The following is a 12,688-nucleotide window of genomic DNA, read 5'->3' as shown; positions in this document are numbered from 1 at the left end:
TGATGATATTTCAGCGTGAGAAAGTCTTCTTGTTTGAACTTAATTTGCCGTAGATATGTAAATCTGTGTCTGCTGTTGCAACTGACCCAAAACTGATGTCAATTGTGTGCTTCATCGATATTTTACTAACAAGTTCAGAGATTTTAATAAAAGATGCATGTAATGATGACATTTAGTGTACATATTCAGTAACAGCTGTAAACTTGAAAGGCTGTGTTCAAAGACATGTTAGCAATTATATGATTTTAACGGTATACTAAGATATGCTGGTTTCACATTTCTAATAACCATACTTCAATAAATGATTCAGTTGATGAAATTTTAAAAGATTTGATAATAGTTATTAACTCAAGATTGAATGTGTCTGTGAAAAATGCAAATGTGTGGGTAATTCTCATTTATGTTATCTCTCTCAAAATGGCTTCCCATGTCTACAAAACTCCCATAATACAATGACGCCATTTTTGTTTATCAGACGGCTGTAGAAAATGAAAGTTGTGCATCGATAACGTCATCCCCAGCTCATGTAGAAAGTCCCTGGTGAAGTTTATTGATGACATGTATATGTGCAATGATTTCATAAGTAGACATTATAGAATATGTCATGTGAGAATAAAACGTGATCCTTTTAAAATCGTTCGTAGAATTCATAATCATTACTTTGATGATTGGACTATTGAAATTTTCGATATGGGCATTGTGTCTATTATTTGCATGCAGGAAGCAACTGAAATTTTCTAACATCTGTACATATGTTTTTTGGCCAATACTTCAGCAATGGTTTTGATTGTGTATTATGTCATATTTGAAGAAGTGAAACATTATTCATAGACCAACATTCAGCCTTGTCATTCATAGACCAATGTTCAGCCTTGTCATTCATAGACCAACATTCAGCCTTCAGAACAAAAGTCTACCGATATAGTCACGTTTTTTTCAATAATGGAATTTGAATGACATTACATGTAATTTATGGGATATTAAAAAGATTATCTGTTTATTGTTTGCTGTAAAAAATGGAGAATATGTAGCCTGGAACACTTTTCAAAATTTTGTGTGTTTGTTGAAACATTTGTGTGTCGTTCTTGAGAGGGATCTCTACATGTAAGCATATCCAACATAAATGACATCCTTTGAATTCAATTTTTGAAAGATGCAGTTTCAAAATTAAAAAAAGAAGAAGATAGTTTCACGTCGATGTTGTTATTGCCATTGTACCAAATTTTCACCATCTTGTCAGTTCGTCATGCTGAAATAGCAATGGTGTCCAATGAATAGCAACTGCTGCTGGTGAATAGGATACTGGAACATTGACCTTGACATTGGAATGTTGTCATGTGATAAAGTCATTCCCTGATGAAATAACAACAGAGGCCTTAGACATCAGAACTATAAATTTACTGTAAAAGAATTGATGTGTTGCATGTTATAAAAATAGCCTTGGTGCCTAGCATAGTCTGATATTGTAGAAGGTTGGTGGCAGCTTTCTTTCACGGACACATTACAAAAATCATATATATATTTATACAATATAGTTATAATTGTATAAAACAATATGGTAATGTTTTTTTTCTTCTGACTGATTAGGCATATCAAACACTTTCAGTGCCGATAGCACTATTTTATTTTTCTTGTTATTTGCTCAGAATTTATAAAACATTTGGAAATCACTACCAGACCTAATCAGACATGGTAGATACCATTATACATGACACAGTGTCTGGATTGCACATTCCAAGCAATAATTGATTTGCTCTCATGTGTTACAATTTATGTTCAAGACAGGTGGCCATAGTGCTGCCATTTTTCAACTGTAGAGGGCGCTGTTCTCAATTTGCAAACAGCATCAACCGGAATACTTTAATACAACTTATTGTTTCTCTCTTCTTTGCAGTGCAAGCACCAAAAATTTCAAAACAACTTAGAGATAAAACCGTTGAGGAAGGCGGAAGAATTACATTAAAATGTAAAGCGCGAGGTGTTCCTGCAGTTACAATTTCATGGACACTAAACGGCGAACCACTTACAAATGGTGTAAAAACGTCAAAGTAAGTAATTTTACTTCTCTCAATTATAGCTTGAGTTCTAAAATAGCTACATTTGCACTCACATGTCATGGGGTTATGACGAAGTCTGTATCGATATTTTACACTTTATAAATGTTATGAATTTCTCTAATTTTCCTATTTCATAAAAAGTCAACTGGCCCTAAAAATATCGGGATGAAAGTTGTGGTATCGAAAAAGAAAGTTTTGGATGTACATCAACAACGTAGAAATGTATTTGAGTAGTTACATGTAGATTTCAGTCCATAAACAGTCATTCTCATAGTTTGAATAGCTTTTATTACAAAATGTTCTGTATTCAAGTAATATTTACTGTCACAGTATAAGTGATCAACTGTATATTTGTAATTTTAATCATGTGTACATAATACATTATATATTTTGAGTCATTATTGAGTACCTTGCTGTGAATTTCTGCATATAGATATGTGAGGGGACAGGCCCAGACTAGCTGGAAGCTATTTCCTGACTCCCCATTTACCCACTGTTATATTTATTTTGGGGTAAATAAACTGATTGCAGAATCAAGTGCAATTATTATGTAACTGACCACATTTTTTTTTCTTTGACAGAAAAAGTTCAAGGGTGAAAATTAAAAAGGCGCAGAAGTCCAAACATGAAGGGGAGTATACGTGTATAGCTAGCAATGGAATTGATCAAGTTACAAGTTCAGCTACTATAGGTAAGAAGTGGTTTAATGGAATTATTTATTTGTTTAGAGTGTCAATTTTCTTGATTGCAGATGCTTAAAAAAATATGTGATGTTAGAAAGGTGATTATAAGGTTAGAATTAAAAGCAGACCAAATTGGTAAATGGTGGGTATAAATGGGAGATTGTTCTGAAGCGAGGGCGCCGTGCGAACCGAATAAGCATGAACATGAGATGTTTTGGTGTGCAATTTAGGTTTATGTCGTCTAAGATCAGTGAACCTAAGGTTTCAGTTTTGGATAATCAAAGTTATAATGTCAGCTGGAGAACAACCCTGTTTTTAAGAGATCTTTACATAGAGGTCACTCTGAGGTCATTGGGTCACAGTGAGTTCATTCGTATTAGTAGGGGGTCTGGTAAATTTGACAATGTTTTATGCTAAGGTTTGGTAACCTTAGTAACAGAATTGGGAACTCTGGTAAAATATACATCAATTTCCATACATTGAACCATAATTTTAATGGAAACCATGGTAATGACTAGGAAAATTGAATAAATTCTACGTATAGTTACCGGTTGTAACAAAAATACTGTTTGAAATTAGAAGTTATGCTGTTGTATGGATGTTTTCAGAATTTGTAACTCCTTGTGTCGAAAAATTAAACAAACCTAGTGAAAAAAAATTATAATAGTTAACTTCTAATAATATTAATAGTGACATTTGATAATAGTAAAATACTAGAAGAGATTTTAGATTGACTATTTTATAGTGTTTCTCGATAATTCTTGCTAGATACTGTCTAAAAAAAAATATGAATACCTACAAAATGATGACCCATTGAAAACAACGAAGAGACTAATCTCCTTTTCTCATTTAAAAAGTAAAAAGTGAAGACACATCTTCTTAAATTCAGATATCTAATGACACCAAATCAGGGACATTGCTTAACTAATCTTAGACCCATGCAGAAAAGTTCCGCAGAATTTTATCTGTGTTTCTGGTCATTCTTGTGGAAATATTTACATCTCAATTCAAAGTGTTTACCTTAAATGTAGGACTAAGCAGAAATACTTTATATATTTTGAGTATTAGTTAGAAATTTTTGAGGAACCCATCGGACAATTTCCTGCAAATTCCAAGTTTGTAGCGGTAGTAGTTCCTTCCTTCATAGAAGTACCTGGGTCAGGTGAAGCATTGATGGGGAAACCGCACAATTGAACTGTCTTCCGGTCATAAATAACTTTCAAAAATTAAAAGTGGGGTTTCAGGAACCATGCCCATACTAGGATAGTGTATAGGTGTTATTCAATAATGTCGGCAATAGAGCATGAAACCATCCGAATCCAAAATTGGCATTTTTCCAGACACAATTTTGTCATGTTACTTTCCCATGTCAAATCTTCTCCTGCTGTTTTCATTCTTTTCATGTCTTGCTAGCTGATGGAAATTACCCTACGTAGTCCATCTCTTTATTATCTCTCGTCTGATGCAACAATGTCTAGTCTTTGGCTCATCATCCTCTCCTCCCCCTATACAATAATGGTATAGTCCACACTCAGACAACAAAGTAGTTACCAAAACACAACTAAATGTATAGAGAGGTAGGGTATTGAGCGTCATATGACCCACCCACGTCTAAGAGCAAAGGTCAATCTCGTTTCTTTTGAAATGAGATCTATGGTTGTATAGTTTGTTGTCTGTGGTATGTGAATTTAGGGGGAGGTATATCACATTCACATTTGCATGTGACCTGACCTGATGGGATTCCCCATTACCTTGTAAATGACCCTACTATGTGTCTATAAAAAGAACGTGAAGCATGTGACAGTGAGCATTTAAAGGGAAAGCTGTCAACTGTGCGACTTAGGACCCATACAATTCTGCTTTATATATCTGGTACCAGTGTAAGCTGTCAAACTTCTCCATGGCGTCCAGTACTCTCCGAACCATCACTTCTATCAGTTTACCAGTAGTTCTGGTATCATGTCTCTTGGCAACGTTGGGGTATGGATTTGGTGTCACCATAACAGAAGATTATTCCACCTTTCACCAAACATTTGAAGGTATGAGAATGAATGAACCATGCTGTGACTACCCTGTCATTTAGGTATACTGTTATCTCACAGGTATTCAAGTAGGCAAACATACCGTCAATTTTATCTGTTTATGTTTTTTGATGTTCTTTTTTCCTCCGTTGGATTAGTTCATAATGGGTTAATGTCTATGTTGAACATTGTGTGAATGTGTACATTGTAGCCACTGAATGTGTGTACATTGTAGCCATGTATTTGACAATTAATGAGGTCATCGTGTTATGTGGAATTACATCATACATCTATAGGGAAACATGGCAGTTGCTGTTGATTGAATTTTTATTCCAACAAGTTCTTTATTTGAACACATGGATTGCGTATGTCATGAGACTCAGTGGTCACATGTTTACTTGTGTATTCATAGCAGTACTCATACTCTGGTCCTGAAGAACGGGATCTATTATATTGTGTGTCAAAATGACACCTTATTAAAAAGTAGTATTAATAAGTTACAAATTAAATATTAAAATTTCATCTGGTATTAGGTTAAGCTGGTAATGCATTGATATTTCTGAATTCATATTTGAATATTTAAGATGTGAAGGTCTAATTGTGTGTTTATAATGGAGTCATGATCCAAGACACAAGGACATACATGTAGCTTGTATCTCCCGTCAGTTGTCACATGGACGTGGCTAGAATTTGTCCTAGTCACATGGAAGTAGCGAGTCTGTCCGAGTGCTGTCGTGTCATATGGAAGTAGCTAGCCTTTCCTGTCAATTGTCACTTGGACCTCTACCTATTCTGTTCTGTCATTTGTGTCCTGTGGATGTCGGTAGTCATTGTAAAGTAAAGAAAAATATCATCACGTTTTATACTGACATTCATGGTTCTATTTATCTGTGTGTTTGGTAGACCAGGTCAAGGAAGCCATTTTCTTCCTCCACATGTCTTTAGCGCTTTCTCTCCCTTCATTGAAAGTAGGAAACTTAAGAATGTCAAATGTCATCTATGTAAGGTGTGTCCGTGGTTTGAATTCATTAAAAAAGGAAATGTCAGAAAATCATTGGTTTTAAAGTAAGGAGTGTTAGCAATGTAAGAATGTGTAGGGTGTGTTAGAAGGGTTTAGCGTTCCCTTTGACAGGAAACCTTAGTATGGGAAAATGCAGATCACATGGTGTACTCTAGTAGAACTGTATGTGAAACTATATAGGTACAGGATAGTTCCTGACGTTGGTTGGCATGGAATGTTGAGTTTCTGCGAACTCAGGAAGATGTTATGTTGTTCACTATGACACATTTTGTTGTTTGAGTTTTGATTTTGTTGTTTGAATCACAGATAAGTAACATGTGTTTGAATATATGACCAAGGGTAGAAGAAGAACAGAGAAATCTCAAAGTGAGAGTTATTATTTTGATTGGCAAAAAGCCAGAAAATGGATGGATTTGTGAAGTGTAGTTGTACAGGTATTTGTGTCAGCTTACAAATGAAGAGTTTGGTTGCAGGTCACAAAACCACAGAATACATGTACATCAAGACTGTTGAAATTGCAAATAATTTTAAATACACTTTTGTTCAAATATAATGTTTGTTTTGTGATCGTATATCGGGAACAGATTTTTATGAATATTGTAGGATTTTAGAATGATATAAAAAATGGTTGAACAAGAAAATAAAATTTCATGTCACTTCAAATAATTTTGTATAGCAATGGAATATTGTAGGGAACAAAATTTCATGAAAATTGGTTGTGGATATGAAAATATGTTTACAGAATAAAGTTTTGTATAAAAAAATGTCAAATTTTTGAATGATGTCGCATGCAAGACTACCATAGTTTGTAGAACATAACTTAGCATCATGTTAGGTTCAAGTTTGTGGTCTTGTTTGATGTAAAAATCAGGGTTATTTATTTCAAAAAAGAACTAAAGAGATACAACAGAAAAGAGTTGATATTTGATATTTGATTGTGTTGTGTTTGTGCCCCTTTGTTGGCTTCCATCAGGCATACAAATGTAGTCAGAGGTGCACACAGGTAAAAATAACCTATGGACAGTAGCTATTGTTGATTTATGAATACCCAGGTATGGCAAGAATGTGTTGTGGAAGAAACAGTCTGTTCACCTTGGACAGTTTTATGTTTTCAGTGCTTTTAAGTGTGAAAAAATCTAATGCTTCTCTTCTCCTACATTGCCTTTTTTGTGACATACTTTCATGTTTCTTTTTCTTCTCTCTTGCAGATATTTGTGCATTAACGTGTGTCAATGGAAACTTAAACGTCAAAAAATGTAGTTGCTCTTGTGATGAAGGATGGGCAGGAGAACTTTGTGACGAAGAAGAAAAATTATGTGACATAACTTGTGAACATGGGAGGATAGACAAATCAAGGTAGGCAACCCAAAGAAATAATTTCCCTCTCAATTTTAAAAGAAAACAATTCTTGGTATAATAACATTTTACGTCATGCTAGGGGGTCAAACTAAAAAAGCGTTGACGCAGTCTCATGTGCACCTATAATAATTCATGTGTAATATGCAGAGCGAAATTCAGGGTGTCTTTTGCTAAACTACATGTTTGATGTTATGTTGTTTGTTTATAGTTGCGAGTGTCAATGTCGAGAGGGCTATTCTGGTGAGTTTTGTAACATCACAGAAACAGAAACAACGACGCAGGCACCAGTCTGTGACATAACAAGCTGTGGGGATCATGGAGATTTCGATGTTCTCGCATGCCAGTGTAATTGCATGGATGGATGGAGTGGTGAACTCTGTGAAGGTAAGATATCTTCTGATGGCTGAGTTTGATTTAGGATTTAACCTTAAACCTGGTAAAAAGTTTCTGGCAGTACGTGCTATAGAGAAAAAGTCGGTCTCCATAAAAAATGGTCCTGTGTAAAGGGCTCTACAGACAAGATAACGGTTTGAAACCCTGGCCTTTAATATCATCATTACCAATGTGTGTTCTAATAGAGTTTTGTTGTTGGTTGTAAAGATAAACCACAGAAACAGAGAGAAGGAGTTCAAATTTGAGTGTATGATAAATAAATTGCTGAGTCATTGATGTGTCAAATTGGCATAATGGGCATTCTGATCAGCACAGAAATGTTGATAATTTGGTAGAAGGATAATAGTTTAAAAAATGCTATCATATGGATTCTAATTTCTGTTTGTGCACTATATTCTTATTTCACATTGAAAAAGGATACTTAGCAAGCACATGCATATATTTGAGTAGATTTCAAAATTTTCAAAAAATACAAATGAAAATGTCTATTTACATTAAAGAATTTCCCCAAATTTTCGCTGACGTCTCATCAACATTATAAGGAGTGTGCTTTAATCGGTTGTCATCTTGTGAAAAGACTTAATCAGGTGAAACCTTTTTTGTCTTTTTGGACACAGTCTCCCGGCATGGTATACAATGTAAAGAAGAAAATTATTGTTTAAATGGTGGAAAATGTTATCACTTACCTGACATTGGAGAAAGGACGTGCCAGTAAGTATTGCAACCATTTTACATTTCAAAGTTGGTCATCCATTGTATGGAGTGTACCAGTATTGATTTCTGGGCAGGCAAGCTCCCAGTTTTCAGTATCCTTAGAAATAGAAGATGGAAAAGAACTGGAAAAGTTTGCTTTTCTACATATTTTCATCCAAAAGAAAATTGACTATTTTTTCTGTTGATACCTCGAGAATCTGTAACATGGGAACTTTCCAGTTTTTCTTCTTTTTCTTGAATTCATAGAGAAATGTTCGAATGGCTTTTATTTCAAATGTTGGTGACATGTCTTGGTGTCAACCTATCCATTTTTTGTCAACGATGTCATTTCACCAAATCTATTTAAAGAATGCATATAGTGAAAAAAAAACTGTATAAGAAAAATGAAAACAGACAAAAATAATTGTTTTGGCCATAAAGAGCATTTTCTCAAGGTTATGGATACACTATTATTGCTTATCATAGGCAAAAGTCTCACTATTTTGCCCATGTGCAAACTATTGTGTGATTATAGAACGGGAATAGACTGTAAAAGTATGTTTGTGTCACTCTGTCCTCACCTGTCTGCTCTCTCCTAAAGAGGGGATGACTGATGTGTGAGGGCGCCCTGTCACGGTGTACCTTACAGACTAAGAAGTGAATTGTAGATATTGTAATGGTATCAAGAAATGTTGTGGATATTATGTGTGGGGAGGGAGTTGTGATATTGTGGTGAATGGTCACATGACCAGGCACATGTTACCACTGCTGTCATGTGACATATCACATGACTTTCTCTATTGACATGTCACATCATGTGACCGCCGTTGTCATGTGATGTGTGTTTAGTGGGACCGTGGTATAGTCCTCAGAATGGATTTATTAATAAGTGGGATTTTAGCAGGAGTTAAAACCTTGCATCTCCAGTTTGTTGTGTCTGTTTCTTTCATTTTGTTTGTGTTTTACCTGTATGTTAGTGTTATGTAACGTCATCTTAGTTTATGTGTATGGAAAGTGAAGTCTGTCTGTCTCTCTGTCTGTCTGTCTGTCTGTCTGTCTGTCTGTCTGTCTATCAGTCAGTCAGTCTCTGTCTGTCTGTCTGTCTGTGTGTCTGTCTGTCTGTCTGTCTGTCTGTCTCTGTCTGTCCATCTGTCCGTCCGTCCACCTGTCTGTCTGTCTGTCTCTGTCTGTCTGTCTGTCTGTCTGTCTGTCTGTCTGTCTGTCTGTCTGTCTGTCTGTCTGTCTGTCTGTTGATTGCGTTCTGTAGACTTCTTCTCAACACATCATGATGGTCTTCACAGTTGTCTTCATCATTCACTGTTCAGTTTATCTTGACTTTTTGTTTGCAGCCATATGTGTATAACTTGTTTTATGATGTAGTATGTTTAACTGAAATTAGATAATTTGGGAATATTTTAATTGATAAATTACTGACCATTACATGGAGTGCAATGAACAGTGATCTTCAAATCTACATTTTATATCAACATTGACCTTGAAGTCAGTCTCAGTGTAAACTTTGACTTGAAAGTCAACCATGATATGAACCTTGACCTGAAGGTTAGCCATGGTATGAACTTTGACCTTAAAATTGTGACCTTTCAACTTAAAGTTGGCTATAAATTTGTGAATTGAAGCATTGATTGCACTATCCATGTATAGTTATTATTATGGGAAAACTAAGCGGGGTATAAAGATCTCTCTTTACAGATTCCAGCTCAAATCTTGCAATGTATTAAATGTACATTTTATACTTATTTTAATGAGATAAACCTGTAGCAATAATAATAATTTAACCTCAGAAGAAATTTGATTAAAAATAATCTCAAAATATAAAATATTATCATTAAGTCACTTATCATTCATATCATCTTTGCTGGTACATGGGATCATACTTTGCATTCTACTTTATTTCATTTCTGAAGTTTAAGGTCTGATCAAATTGATAGCCTGCAAGAACTTACCACTGCACATAGCCATTTTGTCAATGTTATCTACAGTGTGCTCTACTTGTGCATGCTTCAAGATGACAAGGGCATACTAATGTATCGTGCATATGCACTGTGGCTGATTAAATTCCCATAATGCAACATTTAAAATGGTGGCACATGAATCCCATAATGCAACATTCAATATGGCCGATCTTCAGCCGTGATTTGACAATTTTTATCACAATCTGAACCTCTTTTAGTACAAATATTGTCATCCAAAATCTTTATTGCCATTGTACAGACTGCCTAAGGTGTGAATTCTTCAGAAATGAAAAGATGAGAGTGAACAGTATGAATTAATCTAAACTACCTCACCAACTAATTCTTCAGCGCATGTTAGAACAAAAGTAGTTGATAGTTGTTTGTAAATGTTTATGTCCATAACTGTAGATAATAAAACCAAAGAAAAAAAGAGTAATGTAGATCTCAAAGTTGAAAATATTTCTCTAGTAAATGAACTATAATAGTTAGTACTAACAACAGAGTCTTTCCTCGTCTGTTAGTTCACTTCATATTGGTTTGTGAACTTAATTGGTAAGTTTAGTCGCTCAGGCTTTTTCTCTATTGGTTCATTCATGTCATGTGCATGTCAGGTGACTTGAATGGTGCAATAAGATTGCAAAGAAGAAAAAAGCACTCGACTTCACACTTGGATACTTATCTTTCTCCTTGTAATGTTAATGGTGATGGTAGGGAACTTAGTAATGCAGTAGAGGGATCTCAAACTAAGTAAACTGGGAAAGAAAGGTGCTGTAAATGATAAGGTGATAAAATTGAACGTTAGTATATCACAATAAAGCGTGAATAAGCGATATAATCACTGTAAAGTGATAAAATAATGACCACACAGCAGTGAAGCATATAACCAGCACCTTTATGCACCAGGGTTTAAAAAGTAAGTCAACTTGTTTTGCATTTACTGTTTTCATCTTTGATTTCAAAAAACACTAGCAGCACTTTAACTCTGGATGCTTCTTAAAGATCACAAATAACTCAAACAAACAATAAGCTGATAAGGGGTTCAATTCACTATGATAGTCTACCTAAGTGGTCTTGTTTTTTGCAAATAAATAGAAACGTGACTACCTAGGTGTCATGTTTTCAAGAAAACTGAAAATGACTGCTTACCTAGGTAGTCATGTTTACAAGGAAATGAGTGCTTACCTAGGTGGTCATGCTTACAAACATACAAATGGGTGCTTACCTAGGTAGTCATGTTTACAAGTAAAACAGGAAAATGACTGCTTACCTAGGTAGTCATGTTTACAAGAAAACTGATAATGACTGCTTACCTAGATGGGCTTCTAATATCACAGGGGGGGGGGGGGGGGCTCAAAGTGACTGCCTAGATAAGGTCTCTTTCAGCTTGATGGAAAATCAATGCAACCACAAACTTAATTGCAAAATGTATCGGGTGTTGGGGGAGGGGAGAAATTGTTAGCATATTTGGCTTAAATTGTAAAATAAATACAGAGAATTTTTGAAACATCATTGTTCATGCAAATGTGATCATTTAGAAGCATTCTTTGTTTACCTTTAAACTAATATACATAGTGCTAGGGACTATCCAGTGTAGGAGATGCTTTATTTCAATGGTTGTCTCCGATTCAAAAATATTGTATAAAAAATGTGAAGAAAGTATGGACCAGATTTGTTTTTTTTTAAAAAGAGTGAATTAGACATGAGAATATAGTATCTGTCTGAAGAATTAGTGATGGGTGTCTACCATGCTTTGCTACCTCACTGATGAGTAGTTATGAGATCATTTACCCAGACTTTCAAATCTTGATTTGTTTTATTTATCTACCCACTTCACCAATGTCTGCTGTTATGTACAACTGAGCCTATGATTATACCTACCTCTATCTAATTTCAACTGTGATACATTTGACTTTCTCTCCCCCTCGATATTATATAAACCATACATCTTAAACCATCATCACTTCACAACTGCTTGTATCTGCACTTCAGTAAGCATACCACTTTTGACTTTTGAAACAAAAAGTGACGTTTCTACCAGTGCTTCTTGGCTAGAAGCATGGCTTAGAATGGTTTCAAAAGTCAAACTTCACTCATTTTAATACAACTAATAAAAAACGTAATTTTTTCACAAAACAAATTTCTAACTGTAAGATTATGTTAAGTTACTTCTTCCATTACAACCTTTCAACTTTGACCTTTGATCTTTATATCTGTATCATGTGATAAATATTTCACTCAATATCTTGTTTTGGCAATGACCCACTTAAAATATTTCAGTTTTCATGTGCCAGTAATTCTATACATTCTTTACTCTATACTATCCCCTTCCTCCAAAAGTTTTCATTTTATGTCCCATTTGAGTTCAAACCTCACAATGAGACGCTTGGTTAATTGCATCTGGAGGAATTTGTTTTGTGATGCAAGATTTTGATGTTACAATAGCATTTCCTAAACATTTCAACCCTCGTTATTACAGTATCTCACACAT

At 34.9% G+C, this 12,688-nt stretch overlaps 1 protein-coding gene across 3 annotated transcripts in view; it reads left to right on the top strand.

Annotated features, from left to right (window-relative positions):
- Positions 1-12,688, top strand: part of LOC144452216 (uncharacterized) — a 62,778-nt gene that overhangs the window by 29,461 nt on the left and 20,629 nt on the right. For 2 of the 3 annotated variants that reach the window (XM_078143267.1, XM_078143265.1), the window contains exons 2-6: positions 1,895-2,048; positions 2,639-2,748; positions 6,991-7,138; positions 7,350-7,525; positions 8,152-8,245. In XM_078143267.1, the coding sequence (XP_077999393.1) occupies positions 1,895-2,048; positions 2,639-2,748; positions 6,991-7,138; positions 7,350-7,525; positions 8,152-8,245 (682 nt within the window). Of the gene's footprint in view, positions 1-1,894; positions 2,049-2,638; positions 2,749-4,390; positions 4,780-6,990; positions 7,139-7,349; positions 7,526-8,151; positions 8,246-12,688 lie in introns of those variants that run through there. The other variant, XM_078143268.1, reaches the window with a different exon arrangement.

This window comes from Glandiceps talaboti, chromosome 22 (genome assembly GCF_964340395.1).
Source record: "Glandiceps talaboti chromosome 22, keGlaTala1.1, whole genome shotgun sequence".
NCBI lineage: Eukaryota > Metazoa > Hemichordata > Enteropneusta > Spengelidae > Glandiceps > Glandiceps talaboti.
This window is presented reverse-complemented; position numbering and strand designations above follow the sequence as displayed.